Genomic DNA, 18,026 nt, shown 5'->3' with positions numbered 1-18,026 from the left:
AGACTGTTCTTAATTTTTTCATGCAGAGGGGAGGCAAGTGCGACAAATTCAGGACAGCCAGAAGGGAAGGGAGGTTAACAGAAGAAACTGCGTACAAAGAGGATTTAGATGTCTGAGTTTTTTTGTTCCGTTTTATATTCAGATAAATGCTTTTGATGGGCTCCAGTTGTTGCCAGAAACTTGTAAATTAGGCTTTTTTCAGCAGGTATCTTTAAAAAAACATAAAGCGTGAAAATTCTTCAATAGCATACTGCTGGGAAAATTTTCCACATACCTTTACAAAGAGGAGGGGGAAAGGTAGCTCCAAAAAGGGTCCACTCCGCAGGTAAAAGGCTTGGAATGTTTTTTTTTAAATCGTACCAGCTTGCTCTTTGGGGTTATCATTTGTCCTGTTTGCATTTATTCCTCTTGAAAAGTCCTCGATGACAACAACACCTAGATTTTAGCTTCCTCAGGTAAGCAGCCTTTCTGATGGCAGTGTGAACGACTTCATAAACTTGGTCTCTTGTTAATGAACTGTTCTCAACATATGACGTATATATGATGCAGTTTAGCTAGTTGCCAGGCTTCTTCACAAGACACTGTGCTCAGTTTGTGTCCTTGTTCTGTCAATTTCCCGTCAATACGGGGATACGCACCAAACGGTTTTTTTGTGATCATTGTGGAGCTAGTATTTGTACATCTGATCACAATTTCTTATTAAAATAAACAATTAAATTTTATATCTACAGCTTTCTAGGAAGTTAAGTCAGGTTTTGCTGAAAATAGAAACCTGGTAAATCCTAGTTTCTTTAAGAGCTGTTGTCCACTTACTTCTGAAGTTGTGTTAAAAGATACTTCAGGCTACATATTGATGCCTTGCGGACCCAGCTACTAGTCCAGAACTGAATGATAAGAGACTGGGTTCGATTTACTTCCTGAGATCCATGTTGTTTCCGGCCAACACGTTTAGTACAAAGTGCATGAAGTGGTGAATTTCTGGAATCTATGTCTGTTTGATTCTATCAAACGAAAAGCGATTTGTAACGTCGAAGTATAACATAAAAACATCAGTGTTTGGGTACAAAAGGGGTCGAATGCGATTATATTCTTCGCCGCTGGAGCTGCCGATGACAAGGAAGTCCACTTGGTAAGTCTTCCCTTCCACTGTCACACTATCAGCAAAGTCGAACACTGGAACTAAATTTTCGAACGGAAATAAACCGGAGTAACAAAGATTTTTTTCCAACCGCAGAATCTCCGAGGAAGACAATCTTTATAGGTGGTTTTTCGTGCTCCATTGCTGCCAGAATTGCTTCGCTATCAGGAATTTCACTGTTTCACTCGTGACGTCAACTATTGGGTAAGATTGCATGTTGCGTGACAACACTACACCGTTTCAGATTTCACGCACGTTCGACAACAGAACAACTGGAGATAAAACATCTTTACTCTCTCAAACCCTCTGTTGCAACTAGATGTAGTCCATTGAAGACTTTCGTTTTCCTTTTCAGAGAAGGTAGTCCAAGACAGCTTAGGGTATATTTTTGATTCCGTCAGCATTCTTACAGCATTACATTTTAAATCGGTTACGGAGTTTTTCTTCTCTTCCAGATCATGGCCACTGAGTGGACTCCTTTGGCTTGTTTGTCATCTTGCATGCAAAGAAATGAAGGTACGGTTCCCAAACTTTGTACCAGGAGGACAATCTGCCTTTTTTTGGAAGGAAGTGTGGAATTGCAAATTGTTATGTACTTTTGATTGTTTGATTGATTGCTGGCTGAATGATTGATAAGATTCAATTGGTAATTGAAGGATTAACTATGAGATGGACTTAATAATCAATTGATTGATTGATAACAATATTTCAATTTTTTCCAGCAGATAAGGAATTGAAAGTTGCCCTTATTGTAATAAATATGCCATTAGGTGGTATGTTTGACAAGTTCAAGAAATTGTGCAATATTGGTGAGTGACATGTAAACTTTCTGGTGATCAAAAGTTCTATCAATTTCAGTTTGAACATTCAAGTATTTTTAAGAGAGTCAGAGATAAATATTGTGATCAATAACATTACATAAGAACATTAATGAATGAAATTTAGTTTTAGCCAAGGCCATTTTAAATTGTTCAATTCCATGATAGCTTGCTGTCGAATTGTTCATCAGACCTCTAAAATTTTTTGATCAAGTTTTTCAGTTGTCATCTATGGTAATCTTTTCCATCCTTATAACTTGATGCATGCTCTCCAATGTTTTTATTTTTTATTTCTGTATTTGTTAAAGAACTTATATATTTAAAAAATTTTCCTACTTAGTTCAAAGCTTTTTTGATCAATTATTTTTTTATGATGAGGTAGGCTTAAAAGTATATTTATTGTCATTCTGCAGCAAGTGTTAAGAGTTACACTGATGGAGGCAGCAGCCAAGTTTTTAACATAGTTGGTGAGGAGCAAGAAAAGTGAGTTTACATGTAACTTGTATGAGCCTAGGAGACATCTCTGTTATTCTTCACCAGAGACCTAGAAACCAAAACTTAGAAAATCATGAACACTTTGATTTAATTCCTAGAGGTTGATTGTGTACTAAACAATCATATTGGCATTCAACACACACAAGAAAATCTCAAAATCATGAATAGTTACTGTTTATGTTTATTTGTTCTCACACTCAATTGGCTTTTTCCTTGGAACAGAATGACATTCCTAAGGTTATGGTGTTCACCAGGCTTTCAAGGTGTCACAGTAAGCTAATACTAAATTTGTGCTGCCCTCTGTTATGTGATTTACACTAGATATCTGCCAGACTATATCAGTGGTGATTTTGACTCAGTTGATCCTGACATTTTAAACTTTTACAAGGGAAAGGTAGGATGTGAATCTGCAGTAAACCTTTCTTGTGCTCTTTATTAACTAGGTGAGTTTTATCCTGGCTTATGGCCATGGGCAGACAAAATTAAATGTAAAATCTGCTGATCACTTTTCATTGGCACTCCACTCTTACATTTTTTGCAGGGCGTGGAGATAATCCCTACCCCAGACCAGAATGAAACAGACTTAACCAAGTGTCTTAGAATTTTAATAAGCAACAAAAGCACCAGTGAGGTACAATGTAAACTATTTAATTTGTTTACTTTTGACATAAAACAGGTTTCCGAACCTAATAACCTTTCCTGTTTTAGCATCTAGTCTAAAATAAAGGCCACGTTATTTCTCAGAACTTTCAAGGTAAACCAGCCAACAACCATTTGGTGAATTCTTAAAGAGAGGTTTTTTCTACTTGCTGGCTCCTTTCAGCAGCTTCAGCCCCTGCCCACCCCACCCTGAGGATTTTTTTTCACACTGTCTAATATATTGGAATGTGTTTTTTTTCAGTTTGATCAGATTGTTGTTATGAATGCATTTGGTGGACGTCTTGACCACACCATAGCTAACATAGAAACCATGTTTCACATCACAAAGCTGACAAACAAACCCCTTTATTTGATGTCCGAGGACTCAGTTGCTTGTCTTCTCATGCCGGTAAATACGGGTACCTTGGATTTTCACTTAATTTTCTGCCCCCTTCCCCCTCCCCCCTTCCCCCTTTCCCCCTTTCCCCCGCCTCCCTTACTGTAGTGATTGAGTAGCTGTACTTCTTTTCTGGGACCTTGTCTTCCAAATGATTCAAATCAAAGGAGTGGCTAGGGCACGCCCTAAGAGAGACATAAATCCTTCTTTACCTTTCGATGATGCCCACCTTTATTAGCGCTACGACACGAGCGTTTCTTCGACCTTCTCTGTTTACTCCGTCTTCACTGGCCTTCAGTAAGAGCCCGAAACAATAAGTATTTTTAAAACACAACCACAAAGCTCTTCACGAGAGGGCACATGACTCTATCGATGATCTCGTTGCTGTCCCAGTAGCATGCGACACGATTGTTTCTTAGCCTGCGGAAAAGTGTGAGTCCTTAGACACGATTGTTTCTCAGCCTCCAGAAAAGTGTGAGTCCACTGATAATGAGGACCAGTTCGAAAACTAACCTTGATATCTTGAGTGCCAGACCCCCGGCAGACCTCTCTCCAACTCGTCTCAAATCTTTCCGCGGGCGGAGAGACACGCGTCCCGTAGGGCTGATAATGAGGGCCTGTTCGCAAGGTATTTAAAACCTGACCGCATACTTCCGGACATTTAGTAGAAAACTGTAAAATCCTGTATCCACCCCTGCAAACCCATGCCTTTCTTCCGCGTAATCTTGAAGTTACTTGTGATGAGTATTGGTAGCGTTTAATGATCTCTCTTTCCATGCAAGGGAAATCATGTCATCCACGCGAACACTGGTTTAGAAGGAGACTGGTGCGGGCTTATACCGATAGGCGCCAAGTGTACACACATTACTACAACTGGCCTGAAATGGAACTTAAGTAAGTCAACTTCACTTTTTTATGGCTAGTATATTCGTTAAAAAAATTTATAAAGTTAGAGGGCTAAAAACAGATTCTCTGTAACCCTTACTATTAAAGTTGCACAACTCTCAGGAAATTGACGTTTCCTCGCTGAAATAAACACCACTTATTTGTAACGACTTCAGGTGTTGGATCATTGTTGTACAATTTTGTTGCTCCGCAGTCAGAGAATAACTGTAGTCTCGAGGGATGCTTCGGGAACTATTAGATGGAGTTTATTGCAGTCCCGCGACGCTCCAGTATTGCGGTTGGCGACTACTGTGGTAACACTAGAATGTTGGCCCTTCCGATGTTTAGTCGTATTTCCCTTTTTCCCTTATGTTTATTCAAGTTTTCTTTCTTTGATTTTCTCACAGTCAAGTTTTTCATTGAATTTTTATCACAGGTGATGGTCAGTTAGAGTTTGGAACCTTGGTCAGTACATCAAACACATACGACGGAAGTGGAGTTGTTACCATAGAAACCGACACCACTGTTTTGTGGACCATGGGAGTTAAATAAAATAAATCAACCAAAGAAAAAACTGTAGACATGTAAGATATAGGACAAAAATGAAGTTCTCAAAGATAGCTTGTGACTCAATGAAGAGTCAGTTCCTCAGTTTGAGAATGAGAGAAAGTATATTTTTGAAACCACTTGAGCTGAGAGTTCCTTCCCTCGATGTTTGTAATATAAATTATAATTTTTTATTAATATATTTTTTTGTATGCATACTTTTACAGCATCAAAAAAATTTACAATTTACGTTTTTCTCGGTGTGATAAACACGTGTACTGTGTCCAGAATAAGTTGCTTAATTGACGAAATTTTACTGAGGTTTGTGTTGTCTCATAAATTATATATCATTATATATACCTGACAATATTATTGCAATAATATGAGTTTGAATTAAATTTTTTTTCAGAAAGAAATGTTTTTGTATTTAGGTAGGCATGCGTTTGTTTTATACCGGCTGACTCACTCTAGAAATCTAGCGCTGGCTGACTCGTTGAACATCGCTTTTAAAGTCCCGCTACATACCATCAAAATGTGGTAGAAATCTTGCCCTATATCGCAGAAGGATTTCCTTCTACGTAATTTGCCGTTCAAGAATCTGTAAGAGTATGAAACACTTATGTTTTCGTTCTATACAAGCACGTTCTAGTTCATGAAAATTTATGTTTATAAATTTGTATTGATTGAAATTTGAACGAAGACTTACGAACTTGGTGTGCATATCTTCAGAACAGTAGTCTCCCTTCCAATAGAACTGTAGTGTGACAAACCGAAATGAACGTAAACACGAAAGATCCCGTGTACAATAGGAAAGATAGACAATTTTCAGCTTGGTACGTAGTGAAACAAAGAAAGATATCATGAACTAGCGTGGGACAAAGACGAAATCTGAGTCTCCATTAGTGAATCGAATCTCAGACTCGCAAATTCCGCGCGCTTCGATGCTCCACCATTAAGCTACTGAGAGCTCTCCGGAGAGTCAGGCCGGGCCATTACAAGGTTTACGCCAGTGTTTAATGCGTCCACCATACTACTTTGATCAGTTTTGTCGCAAGCTTATCGTATTTTTGCTCTATCTTAACGCAAGATGCATTCGACATTGCTAATCCTTTCCGCATGCAGTACGCCTGAGAGGTAGTATAGACAGTTCTTGGTGGCTCACTCGGCAGAGTATCTAACCGCAAATACAGAAGTTCTGCGATTTTAGCCCCTGTAAGGAAAGGTACATTTTTCTTTGTCTCAGGCCCATGACAAAATTGTCACCAATTTTTCTCTTTGTAGGTTTTTCATCAGTGTCTTTCTTCCTTTTGGTTTTATTGAAACTAAAAAGTTCTGTTTCTCGTAGTAACGAAAATTGTCGCTCTTATTGTGACAAGTTTTAAAGCGCAAAGCGCCGTAAAGAATGAACCGTCCTTAGGGCTGAATCACTAAAATAAAATAACATTAAAAAAAAGCAATAGTGATACTTTTATTTGGTTCCTTTTTGAGGGCAATTAATAAATTTCTACGCAGAGACATTTACCAAAGTTGTGAAACTCACCTCAGGTCACATGCGAAGAGCGACAGACATTTTTTGCCTTTGTCTTTCATGTTTTAATCAGTGAACATTAGAAAACGAATTTTAACTAAAACCTGGACAGTGAGGGAAATTCAAAAAGTAAATCTACTTGGAAAAAGTAAAGAAGATCAGATGCTTACTTTTGTAAGATCAAACATCAACATTCAGATTGAGCAGTTCTCAGACCATAATAAGTTTGTTGGAAGTTTCGAAACTTGCTTGGATACTCGTAGTAAAGCATAATCTTTGTGTTTCGGTTCTACTTTTTCTACGTGATAAAATAGTTTATGTTTAGTGGAATTATGATATATCTCGTGATGAAAAGGAAATAAACAATTTTCTGTTTTTTTTTTCAGCGTCTAGGTTCGGGTAATAAACTTCTTGACACACCCTTCGTCAAATATTTATTCCAGAAAATTAGAATTCTGATTCTTTTGACGGCGTAAAAAATATTACATAACCTCTCCTTTGATCACGAGGTTATTCAAGCGATAAAAGCAAAATAAGTCTTGCCAAGAAAAACACGAAGAAGTAATTGTACGTTATTGAAGATAAAGGGAAGTTTCATTAAAAGCAATTATGCATAGTGTTTGTACAAAGTTTGAATTAAGGTAACGTTTCATTTTGTGAAACTTAATGATAGTTTTTATAAGTGCCAACTTCTTTGCTTCAAGCATGGAATAAATTATTTACACGGAATCTATTGTTGTTCCCAAAGCATGAGATTTAAAATGGAAAGGTCGCGAATTTTACACAGCAACAACACAGTGAAACAAAGAGTTTATAAAAGCCAGCGAGAGTGAGTTAATTAGGCGGCAGATTTCTTAATATTAACATGTGCACTTGAAACAAAAGGCACCCATTACCCTTTGTTTGCTCTCAATTAAGAAGGAATTAAAATGAATTCAAGTTTAATAACTCTAAACCGCACTTCTATTTGATAACACAACATGATTCACAGCTCAGTAACAGTAAAGAACATGTGCGGTAGATTGTCTCTGCTGGAAAGACAGGTCTTACCTCGCCACAAACAACACGAGTCATCGAAGCTTTTTATCGAGTAATAATTACATTAGACACCCCAGCTTCACTGAGAATCAAGACAACTTGTGCAAAAAAAGAAAAAGCGAGAGAAGATTAACGCCGATAGTCTCAAAAGATATTAGCAGTCGACTAATTAATTGCACAGTTAAATACAAATGTTTAATAAGAGGATAAATACGATCCAATATTCCGAATTATGACCAATTACCGATAAGGCCTTTATCAAAATAAACAACAGACGGTGTTCATCAGACTCCACACGATTTGCGTTGGTTTTCTGTAGATTAGGAGTGTTCTTATTAAACTAGCCGGTTTACAAAAAAAAAATCAGTGTTGTGGGCACACAAACTTTTATTACAACAGAAGAAAGGCGGTTTTGCTCGTGGTCTCTCGATTCATCAATAGTCCAATCCTCAAGTGAAGGTAACTCGGTTAAATATAAATATACTTGCTTCGAAACAACATTTTGTCTCTAATTATGAACAGAATTAGAATTGTTTTGAACAGAGTATAATAAATCATATGTTTCTTTCCTGACTCTTGCCGTCACCAAGTTTAATTACATGAAATATGGAAACTTAACGACGTCGCTTAATATTCAGCTGCTCTCCCATACATTTAAACTGACGACAAGAAACCTGAAAAGAATGATTGACAAGTTTTCTTCTATCTGGCATTTAAAATGCCACTCAGTTTTCATTTTCTCTGAACAACCTTCACATAACATTCTCCCATTATGAATGTTTCTTAGCTCTACAGCGTAAATTCGAAGAAGAAAATCTGTTCTGATCTTCCTCTGTGTGATAATTATTGTCAACAATCTTTTCAAATATCTGTACCAGAATATTCAATTATCAGTTAATGAATTGGCTTTTTTTAACTCTTTTTCTCCAAACAGATTGCGAAACAGCTGTTTTCCCCTCTAAATAACGTATGAACTTCTGAAACAGTGCACTGGATTTACCAACATGTCAAACGACCTAGTATGTTGGATTTTAGCAGAGGTTAAATGTTTTCTGACCCCCTGACGAAAATTGTTTGGACAATAAGGCGAGAGATTTATGACTCATGCTTTAAGCTCTCTGAGTTTATTTACATCTCTCTTTCACTCATTCACAGATAAAAAGCACCTGTCGAACCAGGCAAACAAAGGTACGACTTGTTATTTTCCATAGGCAAGACAGCGGGTGACGCCCACAAAATTCTCGTAAGTGTCTATGAAATCGTCCACATCGACTTGCTAACCACACAAAGAAATTTACTAGAGAGCTTAAAAAAAATCGTCTCGTTGATTACTTCAAGACTAAAGCGAAAAGCTTTACAGTTTCCATTGACTTTTAGCTGTTTACGGAGCGATTATTACATCACATGTTTGTCATTTTTATTGTTCGTTTCCTAACTGTTATATTCATTGCATTCGATTAGAAGACGGTCAATTTAGTCGCACACCCATTTGTTTATTTTTGTCCTGCTGTGTCGGTCTTTTGTACAAAATTGAGCTTCATTTCTTGTTATTGTTGGCAGTGATAAAATATGCGGGAAAGGCGTAACGGAGTGTTAACTTCAATCACAGCAAGCTGCGTGGAAGGAACGGTTCCAACGTTATCTTCCTTCATCTCCATGCAGCCAGTGATACCAATTAAGAATGGGAAATTTTTTTCAAACGTACATGACTTTGTTATGATCTTCAACTTTTATTAATTGCCAGCTGGTAGACTATATTAAAATTTTGGCGAAAATATTCTCAAAAAACTCCACCTACTGGCAGAGGTTTTTACATTAACCGCTTATTACAAGCTATGACGGATTCCTCTCAACGTGCTAATGAAAGAACATGAAGGAACTTGAATCAATCTTTTCCTGTATGTTTAAGTTGGTTTTGAATAAAAAGATGATTCAACGTTGCAATTCTGGGAAGCCGGACTTCGAACATATTTAAATTCATAACATGTTTGTGTCTTCAGTTTATTGTGAAACATACTTAAGCTGTTGAGTTTTAATGTACAACAAGAAAATAATATCAGACGGTAATTTGTAATCCCAAAGTGGAAACAGAAATATTTTTTTCAAACTTATATAACTAAGACATAAATTTTATATCTTCATGTCTTCTTACTGGCACCAATTAACCAGAGTTATGTCCCAAGAATTCATCATTTCTAATGTGCTATAGGATTCTTAATCAATCATGCCTTTATGCCCATGGATCAATCAGCTTTAATTATTTTCAAGTCAGGCAAAAAAATAATAAACTCCGTGTTTTCGAGTGTTTCAATGGCCATATTCTTTGTTTCACTCAAATATACATGGAACTTGACGAGAATCTGTTACAGTTTGTGCTGATGTTTGTTAAATATACCGTGGCAACAGAAATTATGTCCATAGTATGAAAAATATTACAGATAATTCCATCTTTCCACTCGTCAGCCTTAGAGAGAAGAGAGAGAACTAGAAAGTTGGCCGGCCCTAGTCACAAAATACTCTTTTAGCATGTATGTAATTGATGTAACATTGAATTTAACATCACTGTTTTCATGGAATTGTACCGTAATAGTGGATTAAACAGCAGCTGTGCAGATGTACAGCTAAGAATATTATGAAGTTATCGAAAGGGTAATGTCCTTTCTTATTGTTAGATAACCTGATATAGTAAACCAAATGTTGAGTGAAGCAATTAGCGTAAAACAGCTGGAAAAACTTCTGTCAGTGTCTGCAAAATCAGACTTCGGCAGGGTTCCAAAACATTCTGTGAATGAAGAACAGATATTTTTTATTACATTTCGACATTGTAAATGAATTACATCGAAAAATAGGAACTTTCTAGTTTGCCGGCAAATAATGCGAAGTTTGTTCCACGCCTGTGCAGCGCTGGTCTCAAATTTACAATTCAAAATCAAACTGGTGGTAAATTAGTTATTTCGTGGCATGAATTGTGACCATAAACTCTATACTACATGTATTTTTCTTCTACTTTAAAGAAACACGGCACTACTCTACGAATTTTTATGATAGAATTACTGAACATAAAGTCGTGCACTAACTGATTTTTGCTAATTGAAGAGAACAGCTTTTCCAGATGAAAGACGGGTGACCATAAGTAATTACAATATTGTTTCATCAAGACTTCTCCAAAAACTAATGGCTCGTAAATCATCGTATCAAGGTATGAGACGCCAAGCAATTAAGGAAACACCTTTATTTCCTTGTATCTGTGTTTTATCAAATATAAATCGAAGGCTTTTCTTTGCTTTGTTAAAATCGCCTCTGAACTGACTTGTTATTCGTGGACACACCCATGTTTGGGGTAAGATTGCCGACACCAGTCATCCCACAACTTACTAATATGAAAAAAAATATTACTGATCAAATTGAACAATAAGCTCGAAAAATTTCTGACTTGAAGCAGCTATTAAAGATTTCAAAGAGCCACTCAAATTCTCCTTAAAGGTTTGCAATTAGCTTTTCGAATGTAATCAATTTTAGAGATAATTAGGAAAATTCAGTGCACAAGAATTCCTTTCGAATGATTTTTCGAGATTAAAGCAAATTTTGAAAAAAATTCCTTCAAAAAAAGAAATTCGTGATAAAAAATTCTTAAGTTTTATGTCTTGAATTCCAAACATGAAAACACAGAAAGGTTTTTATCTGTTCTCTCTACAGCTAAAGACATACATGTCCCTCTTCAGAGGTATTGCCGGGGATTATCGCCATGACTAACTTCCACGTGTGACTCAAACATCGTGGGCCATACTTCAGATATAATTGTTCTCTTCAGTAGCCCTGAACAGCCTTTAATTTAAACGCCTGCATTTGCAATCAATCAATTTCCCAAACGTGTTTTGCCTATTGTCAAATTAAGTAACCAATGATAAATATCTCAGTGTGAAGAGATGAGATCTTTTTAGCGCGTCTCTGAAATTTTCTCTCGAAGGATGTCTTGGAAAACCCACACAATTCGGTGCCGAGTCATCAAACAAGAAAAAATATCACAACTAACACAAACTTTGTTCATAGAACCATGTATCCACAATAAAAAGAGGGCTATGCACCATGCACGTGGACACACTCTCAGTATATTGAAACATTCACCTCAATATTAATTTCTGCGTAAGTTGTTTTATGGAGCCCAAGAACAATAAAGACATGCCATGCAGGATACCTTCCATCAGTCTTTTTCGCAGCTCTGGGCCAGCTTGCTCAAGTTAAAGGAGTGAAAAAACCAAGAAAGGTTGCATTTTCTTAGAAAACTTTGCGCTCTAGGAAGCGAAAAGAGTATCAATTTGCATGACATGAACAGTGCAAGCCTCAGATCAGTCAAAGTTTCTCCCAGAAACTAATTAATTAGCATGGTGGCCATATTTGACAACTCTTGAAAAACCTACTATTTCATTTTGATTCACGTAAACTAGAACAGGTGTTGGAAAGATGCTTATTATATCAAGAAAACGGATAGTGCGTTTCCAACGGCCTACAAAAACGACCTGATTAAAATTGTACTTCTCTGAGAATTCACCAATGCTCACTTCTGTTTTACAGTTTTTTTATTTTTTCAGTTCAGCCATGATTCACTGCCAGTTTTATGTAGTTGCAAACTTTCCTTTATCGCTGTTGTATATCATGGAACGTTTTACTTGCAGTCGTGCCGTATTGTGATTGATCGTTCTTTCCGTATTTCCTTCGGAAAAGAAGCGATCAATAACCAAAACAGCAGCTGATTTAGCTAGGATTTTTTCAAACACCCATTTAAAAAGTAATTTGAATTTTGGTGATTTTAATGTTTCCTGACTACTCCTAAACTGTACGAGCTGATCGCCAAGTGTTTGCATCAAGAAGATTTAGAGCCGTAAATTAACGTAAATGGCAAAATCTTTCTTTGTCAGTTTTCGCTTGCTATTCGTCTTGTCTTCAAATAGATTCTAAAAAATTTTTTTTTCCATTTGCTGCAAATGGATTATTGCACAAACGACTAAGAACCAGACCTCAAATGTTCAATTCTTGGCTTTTGCCGTCCGCGGCGTATACGTGGCCACAAATGTTCGCCGTCATGACGTTTAATTTCGCGAAGAACAATCATGGACGCCTTCTATGAGACTTTTCATGCGGGATTATTCAGAAAAATCGAGTTAAAGTGAGCTTGATTTTGCTAAAAAGATGACCTATGGTTTGATTTTTGACCGCAACTTCTACTTTTGCATCGAAAAAAATTTCACAATCACAGAATTTCTACACAAACCATGCTAATACCGTCTTTGAACCCGAGTAAACATTCTAAAGTTTACAACTGCATGCACGTTTTTTGTGTGACAGAAGTAAAGCGAATACAGTATAACTTCATTGCATGGAGTTTAAATGGAACAGCTCGACCACTCCTGACCTCAGTATAACGTTTTGGTAGCTACACCGCATACATTCATGTTCATAAAAAGGTTTCACCCGGAGGGCATTTAATTGCATATGACTTTCACATATTAATTCCCCAGTTTTATTAAATCGCGAAAATGGTGAAATTAATTGAGATATGTTGAATCTCTCTCCATTTTTAAAACTAGAAGAACTTCTACATCAGATTACGATTAATTTGCGACAAATCTGAAACAGAGAGGAAGCCCGAGCATTTGGTGAGGAATTGAGCTCGATATCTTTCGTATCTTGCACTCTAATTTAGTGTTTGTCGTGACGAGATGAATAACATCTTCCCTTATTGTTCTACCGACCTCTTTATTCACTACCCTCCTAAAAGTATTCGAACACATTTGAATAAATGAGAAATTTATGTTTCCTTGCAGCAGTGTGCTCTTGTACGAGACTGGTATTTTGTTTGTTCGTCGAGCAATATTAAAGCAAACGATGTAGATTTACTCGAGTATATTTATTTTTTCAGAGTTGTCCCTCTTCTTTAGATTATAACCAGTTTTTCAGCTTCATCTTCTGAACATTCATTATACCGATAAATCTTCACATTAAGAGATAATTCATTCTGAGTCAAGACGCAAACCATTTTTTCATGAAATTCTTAAAGAATACGGCTACATTCACTCACGAACTACTGATCAATATTCAAAAGCTTTCTAAGCAAGTTGAGGTACTTTCACTTTTACTTTATGCGAGTCTGAATTTGTTCGAAGTACACCATTCTCATTTTACAACAGCTTTAGTTATCGAAAGATTTGTTCCATGATGTTTACAAGATGTGTACCACGTTTGAACTCAATATGCGAGCCATGAACTTCTAGCTCACTGGTAACTAATCGGAATAAAGTTCTACCAAGAGATTATGAACAATTTATACTCCCTTGGTTCTACCAAAGACAACAAAACAATAAAAATGTGGCAAAGGGATACACTCTTTTCACATTTTCGCAGGACGGAAGGCTATCATTAAAGCAGGTTTAGAAAATTTTCGCAATTCATATGCTGCTACCAAAGACCTAGATAGGTTCAGAGAAAAATCATTTAAGTCTAGATTTTGGATGCAATCGATGATTTTGGCAACTTCACCCGTTTGATTCAACTGCATGTTAGTCGAAGTTGTCATTTGTTTCAGTATTAACCGTAGTTTACTATTTTGTTGAATGCCAAAAATTCGTAGCATGATTCATAATTTTACATAAGTTAATAAGGTGTAAGTGAAAGATTACTTTTAAATCTATTTTTTTATGGTAATAGTGATTTGAAAAAACTAAAAACACGAAAGAGTGTGTGGCTGGATATCTGAATGAACTAATTACGTCTGGCTTAGCAGAGACTTTGTGTTCTCCTTTGATACATGAAAATTCTTGCGTGTAATTTCCCTCTCTTTTTTAACCTACTTCATTTTTTTGTCCTATTAATTTGGCATAAATAATGCACCATTTCATTATAATTATTGATATTACTTTAGAGTGAATTAGCAGACAATTAAAGTCACACCAAACGGACGCGTCGTCCGACTATATCCTGCACGCATAACGGACCTGCAATCGTGGACTCAACGATGGAGTCTGCGAATCATATTCACATTCGTTGATTTTAAAATACCTTTTCGGAAGGATAAACCGATCTTCTAGCTGTATCAAGTAAAAGTTGCTTATGAGCTTCTTTGATATAATAACTATGTAATTTGAAACTAAGAATTATAATTCCCTTGAAGTTAAGTAAAATAAAAATATTCCATTGCCTAAGTTGATGAGACATCGTAGACACTATGAAAATAAAGATCATGATCACAGCTTCGATCTTAGTATTACGACAAAAACTTGGTCTGAAAAGTGCGGGTTTCGTTGGCCGTGTTTAATATCTTCTGTTGTTCTTTATTTGAAATCATCCTCGCTCCTTCTTTCTGGACTTATTATCATGAATTATTTCATCAAAGGGTCAGTTTTAAAGCTTGGAATCTATGATTTTTACAAGATAACGTGTAGTGCTTAAGTTTGACATCAGTTCCACCTGCTATATTACCTAATATTACCCACACTGAATTCAAGCTTACGTACGAACATGTCAAAGTCAAGTGTTCGTTTTTTTTTCTTTCTTTTTGGCAATCAGTTTCAGTGGGTGGTTAAGACTAGTTTTCACGTGGTAGAATTTGACATGAAGAGCGTCAGAGGTAGACAAAAAAAGTTCAGAATGCATATCTCGAGAAGAGAAGGCGGGTGATCAAACATCAATAAGAACATTTGCGTTTGCTGTCTTTGTTCTATGGACGATAAATAAGTTGGATACTTTACTGTAGATTTAGCTAATATTTATTCTTTACATGCCGAAACAATTTCTAATGAAAAATTACCGAGAAAAAATTAAAACAGCCAATTAGAAAATAGAGTAAGCAAATCCCCTTCTACCTATAAAACGGCCCCAACCTAAAGAAAGTATAGAAAATCGGGAGACAGGGGCCCTAAATATTGTGAATTTTCAAAATTAATTTTTTTCTTCAATATTTTCAACTTATTGCTCTCTTAATCAGTCATTTGCTGTATTGTGTTTATCTATTCTATTCACAAAAATTAATGTTATTTCCAATTACTCTTAATTTAAAGTTAAAAATATCTCAACACTGAATGCTTGCCTAATTAAGGTGTTCTTTCGGGAGTTATTGTGGTACTTATCCAATTCCCTCAGGCTGTCCCTATCCCTCCCATTTTATCAGGCCCCATTCCGTACGGTTTCAAAGGGCAGACACGGATCGACTTACATTAACGACAGGTAGCATTTCTACGGCGGCACTAAGAGATCTAAGCAAAATCACCTCTCTCTAATTTTGTGCTCTCGACCAATTCGTTCAGTTATCTGACTTACTGTTTATCCCATCTTGTTGATGACAAATATTGATTAGATTAAACCCAAAATGCACTAATCTGCTAGTTACGTAACGAAGCACTATCAAGTGACATACCAAGAAGAAGGTATAATTCACCAGATACTTTTTTGTTGTACTTTGGAATATTTATGTCAAGGGATATTGGGATATTTCATGTTATGCATAGCTACTTTGTGCAATATTTCTATGTTGACAGAAACGGTTTTCACCCTTAACCTGCAAACCGCAGTTGAAGTAAATGTGTTTTTTTAATTCTGTTAGCATAAAAATGAATGACTTTAGTGAGTGACAAACAAACTCACGTACGTGCATTAAATGTTTTGTTGTTCAAATATTCTTTTCATACATGCGGCTATATTTATATATGTTTTCAAAATTTATTTAGTTATCTTCTGAGGTAGGCGGCTTGCTTCACGAGGTCTCTTATTAACAAACAGACCTCATGCTGAGAGAGACTTGACCGAATTTAAAACTCAAACATTCAAAGTGCACTTTTATTACTTACTGTAAGCTAATAAAGATATTTACCTTGTATGTCAAGAAATTTAGGAAAATAGTTTCCTAAATTTTGGTTCCCTTATCCAGTGAATAAGACAGTTGAATTCAAGACGCGCTTTCTTCGTTGAATAACTAGCCCCCCCAATGAGAAAGGCTTTACCCTTCTAACTGCCAAGGCCGGCATTTACAGACCTTTGGACTCTGAGCAAAGAGTAAATAATGAAGATATATTGTATAATTAGAAGCTAGAAAAAAAATTGCCATACTTTTCATCAAAGTGCTGTTTTCCAAAGTGGATTTTAGTTTTTATAAATCATCTTTATTAACGGTTTTAAATCATAGATAGAACACGTTCGTCTTTCACAATTGGTTGGTTTCTGCCCTCCAGCGGTTTAAATTTCATAGTTATTCCATTTTGAAAGATATATGATCGATGACTTTGATAAGCATATTTCGCTCGCGGACATCTATTATACCATTTTTGCTACAAAACACATATCTTTTGTGGCGTGTTGTTCTGTTAATCAGAACCGGAAATTCATAATTGCAAAGTAAAGAGTGACTGTTTAGAAAATAGCACTTGTTACATGGACTTCAAATGATCATTTAGCTTCTGCTATGAGCTCAGCTGCGCTGAAGTGGATTCGCGTGCCTTACAAGACACAGCGCGGTCGCTTTGCATCATAAATTCTCTCAAACTAAAAAGATGGATTAAAATTGTCAATTGCAAGTTTGCATCGTCTCTGAGCTTGGAATGACCTCATTTTTGCACGATTCGACAATTAATACCTCTCAGAGGACCACCTTTTAGAAACATACGTGATTAAGAAAATTCGCGTGCAGGAGCGAAAAAGTTTGCGGTGTCGGCGAAAACGGTTCAGAAATCAACAACAATAGAATAACACAACGATAAACCACAAGTCCCTGATAATTAAATTCTAAACATGTAAGTGCTGAACATTCTTTTTCTGATAAAAGTTTTCAAAGAACACGACAGCTGTGGCAAGAATGAGACGAAAATGGAAATTACTTCAAATTTAACGGTTCTTTTTATATTGATCATCTGTCGATACTAATAACATCATCTAAAAAAAATTTGAAGCTAATAATTTAAATAAGTTTTTTAAATTCTTATGATCCTTGCATCATCATTTATTTCACTGGTATCTTCTGATAAAAGGTTTCAGGAGTAATAGAAGTGTTAACATTACCTAAAATCGAGTTTCCTGTGGTTGCTTATATTCTACACCCCCTTGTGAGAAAATATTGTCTTGCGTCTCAGCCTACGAAACTTCATTCCATTACATGGAGAGCGTGGTAAAATTTAATTATATCGATCTTAATTTAATCAAGAGCAATCTCGATTATGTCAAAAACCTTTTGTCTCTCTAAAATATGGTCATCAACGAAAGAAGAAATATTTCTGAGTAACTGAAATCTTTAGTGTTCTCTGGCAGTCTTTATAATTGTTTCACAATTTTATCGACTGTTAGAATTGTTTCACAAAAAAATTGTTCTACTATGATCAAATGTACTTTCGTGATTTGCTGTTTGTCGGACCTTCTGTAACATCTAGAGGTCCAATCATCGAGAATGTTCGGAAGATGGAACAATTTTTTTTAGATCTAAATATTATAGATATATATTACTCTTCGTGACTGACGTCATTGTCTTAACAAAGGAGCGGCAAAGAAAAAGAGATTCACTAATGA

General features: G+C 36.1%; 1 protein-coding gene, 1 long non-coding RNA gene and 1 pseudogene across 5 annotated transcripts; 2 read left to right on the top strand and 1 right to left on the bottom strand.

Annotated features, from left to right (window-relative positions):
• Window positions 1-373: 373 nt before the first annotated feature.
• Window positions 374-1,280, bottom strand: LOC149040775 (rho-related protein rac1C-like; annotated as a pseudogene).
• LOC113675925 (thiamine pyrophosphokinase 1) lies at window positions 908-5,334 on the top strand. Of its 4 annotated transcripts, none has more exons than XM_089182882.1 (10): window positions 908-1,129; window positions 1,235-1,342; window positions 1,594-1,654; window positions 1,864-1,947; window positions 2,370-2,439; window positions 2,773-2,845; window positions 2,993-3,082; window positions 3,353-3,499; window positions 4,270-4,381; window positions 4,809-5,334. In XM_089182882.1, exons 3-10 carry the CDS (start codon window positions 1,597-1,599, stop codon window positions 4,922-4,924), a joined length of 750 nt encoding a protein of 249 aa, XP_089039008.1. In that variant the 5' UTR covers window positions 908-1,129; window positions 1,235-1,342; window positions 1,594-1,596; the 3' UTR covers window positions 4,925-5,334. The 4 variants fall into 4 exon arrangements, with proteins under 4 accessions (XP_089039008.1, XP_089039006.1, XP_089039009.1 ...); XM_089182880.1 differs by having other exon boundaries at window positions 919-1,129; window positions 1,861-1,947; XM_089182883.1 differs by lacking the exon at window positions 908-1,129 and having other exon boundaries at window positions 1,341-1,498.
• A 2,319-nt stretch (window positions 5,335-7,653) lies between these two features.
• Window positions 7,654-9,188, top strand: LOC149040774 (uncharacterized). Its single transcript, XR_016179860.1, has 3 exons — window positions 7,654-7,943; window positions 8,640-8,727; window positions 9,045-9,188. It is a non-coding gene; the product is annotated as an uncharacterized LOC149040774 (long non-coding RNA).
• The last annotated feature ends 8,838 nt before the right edge of the window (window positions 9,189-18,026 follow it).

Source organism: Pocillopora damicornis, chromosome 9 (genome assembly GCF_964200805.1).
Source record: "Pocillopora damicornis chromosome 9, jaPocDami1.2, whole genome shotgun sequence".
Classification (NCBI taxonomy): domain Eukaryota; kingdom Metazoa; phylum Cnidaria; class Anthozoa; order Scleractinia; family Pocilloporidae; genus Pocillopora; species Pocillopora damicornis.
Note: the sequence above shows the minus strand (reverse complement) of the source record. Positions and strands in the feature narration are given on the sequence as shown.

Bases quoted from the DNA above. Each gene is read 5' to 3' on its own strand.
- LOC113675925 (XM_089182880.1), top strand. From the start codon at position 1,597: ATGGCCACTGAGTGGACTCCTTTGGCTTGTTTGTCATCTTGCATGCAA. The intron at 1,655-1,860 runs GTACGGTTCCCA...AATTTTTTCCAG, and splicing joins TTGCATGCAAAGAAATGAAG to CAGATAAGGAATTGAAAGTT. The intron at 2,846-2,992 runs GTAGGATGTGAA...CATTTTTTGCAG, and splicing joins TAAACTTTTACAAGGGAAAG to GGCGTGGAGATAATCCCTAC.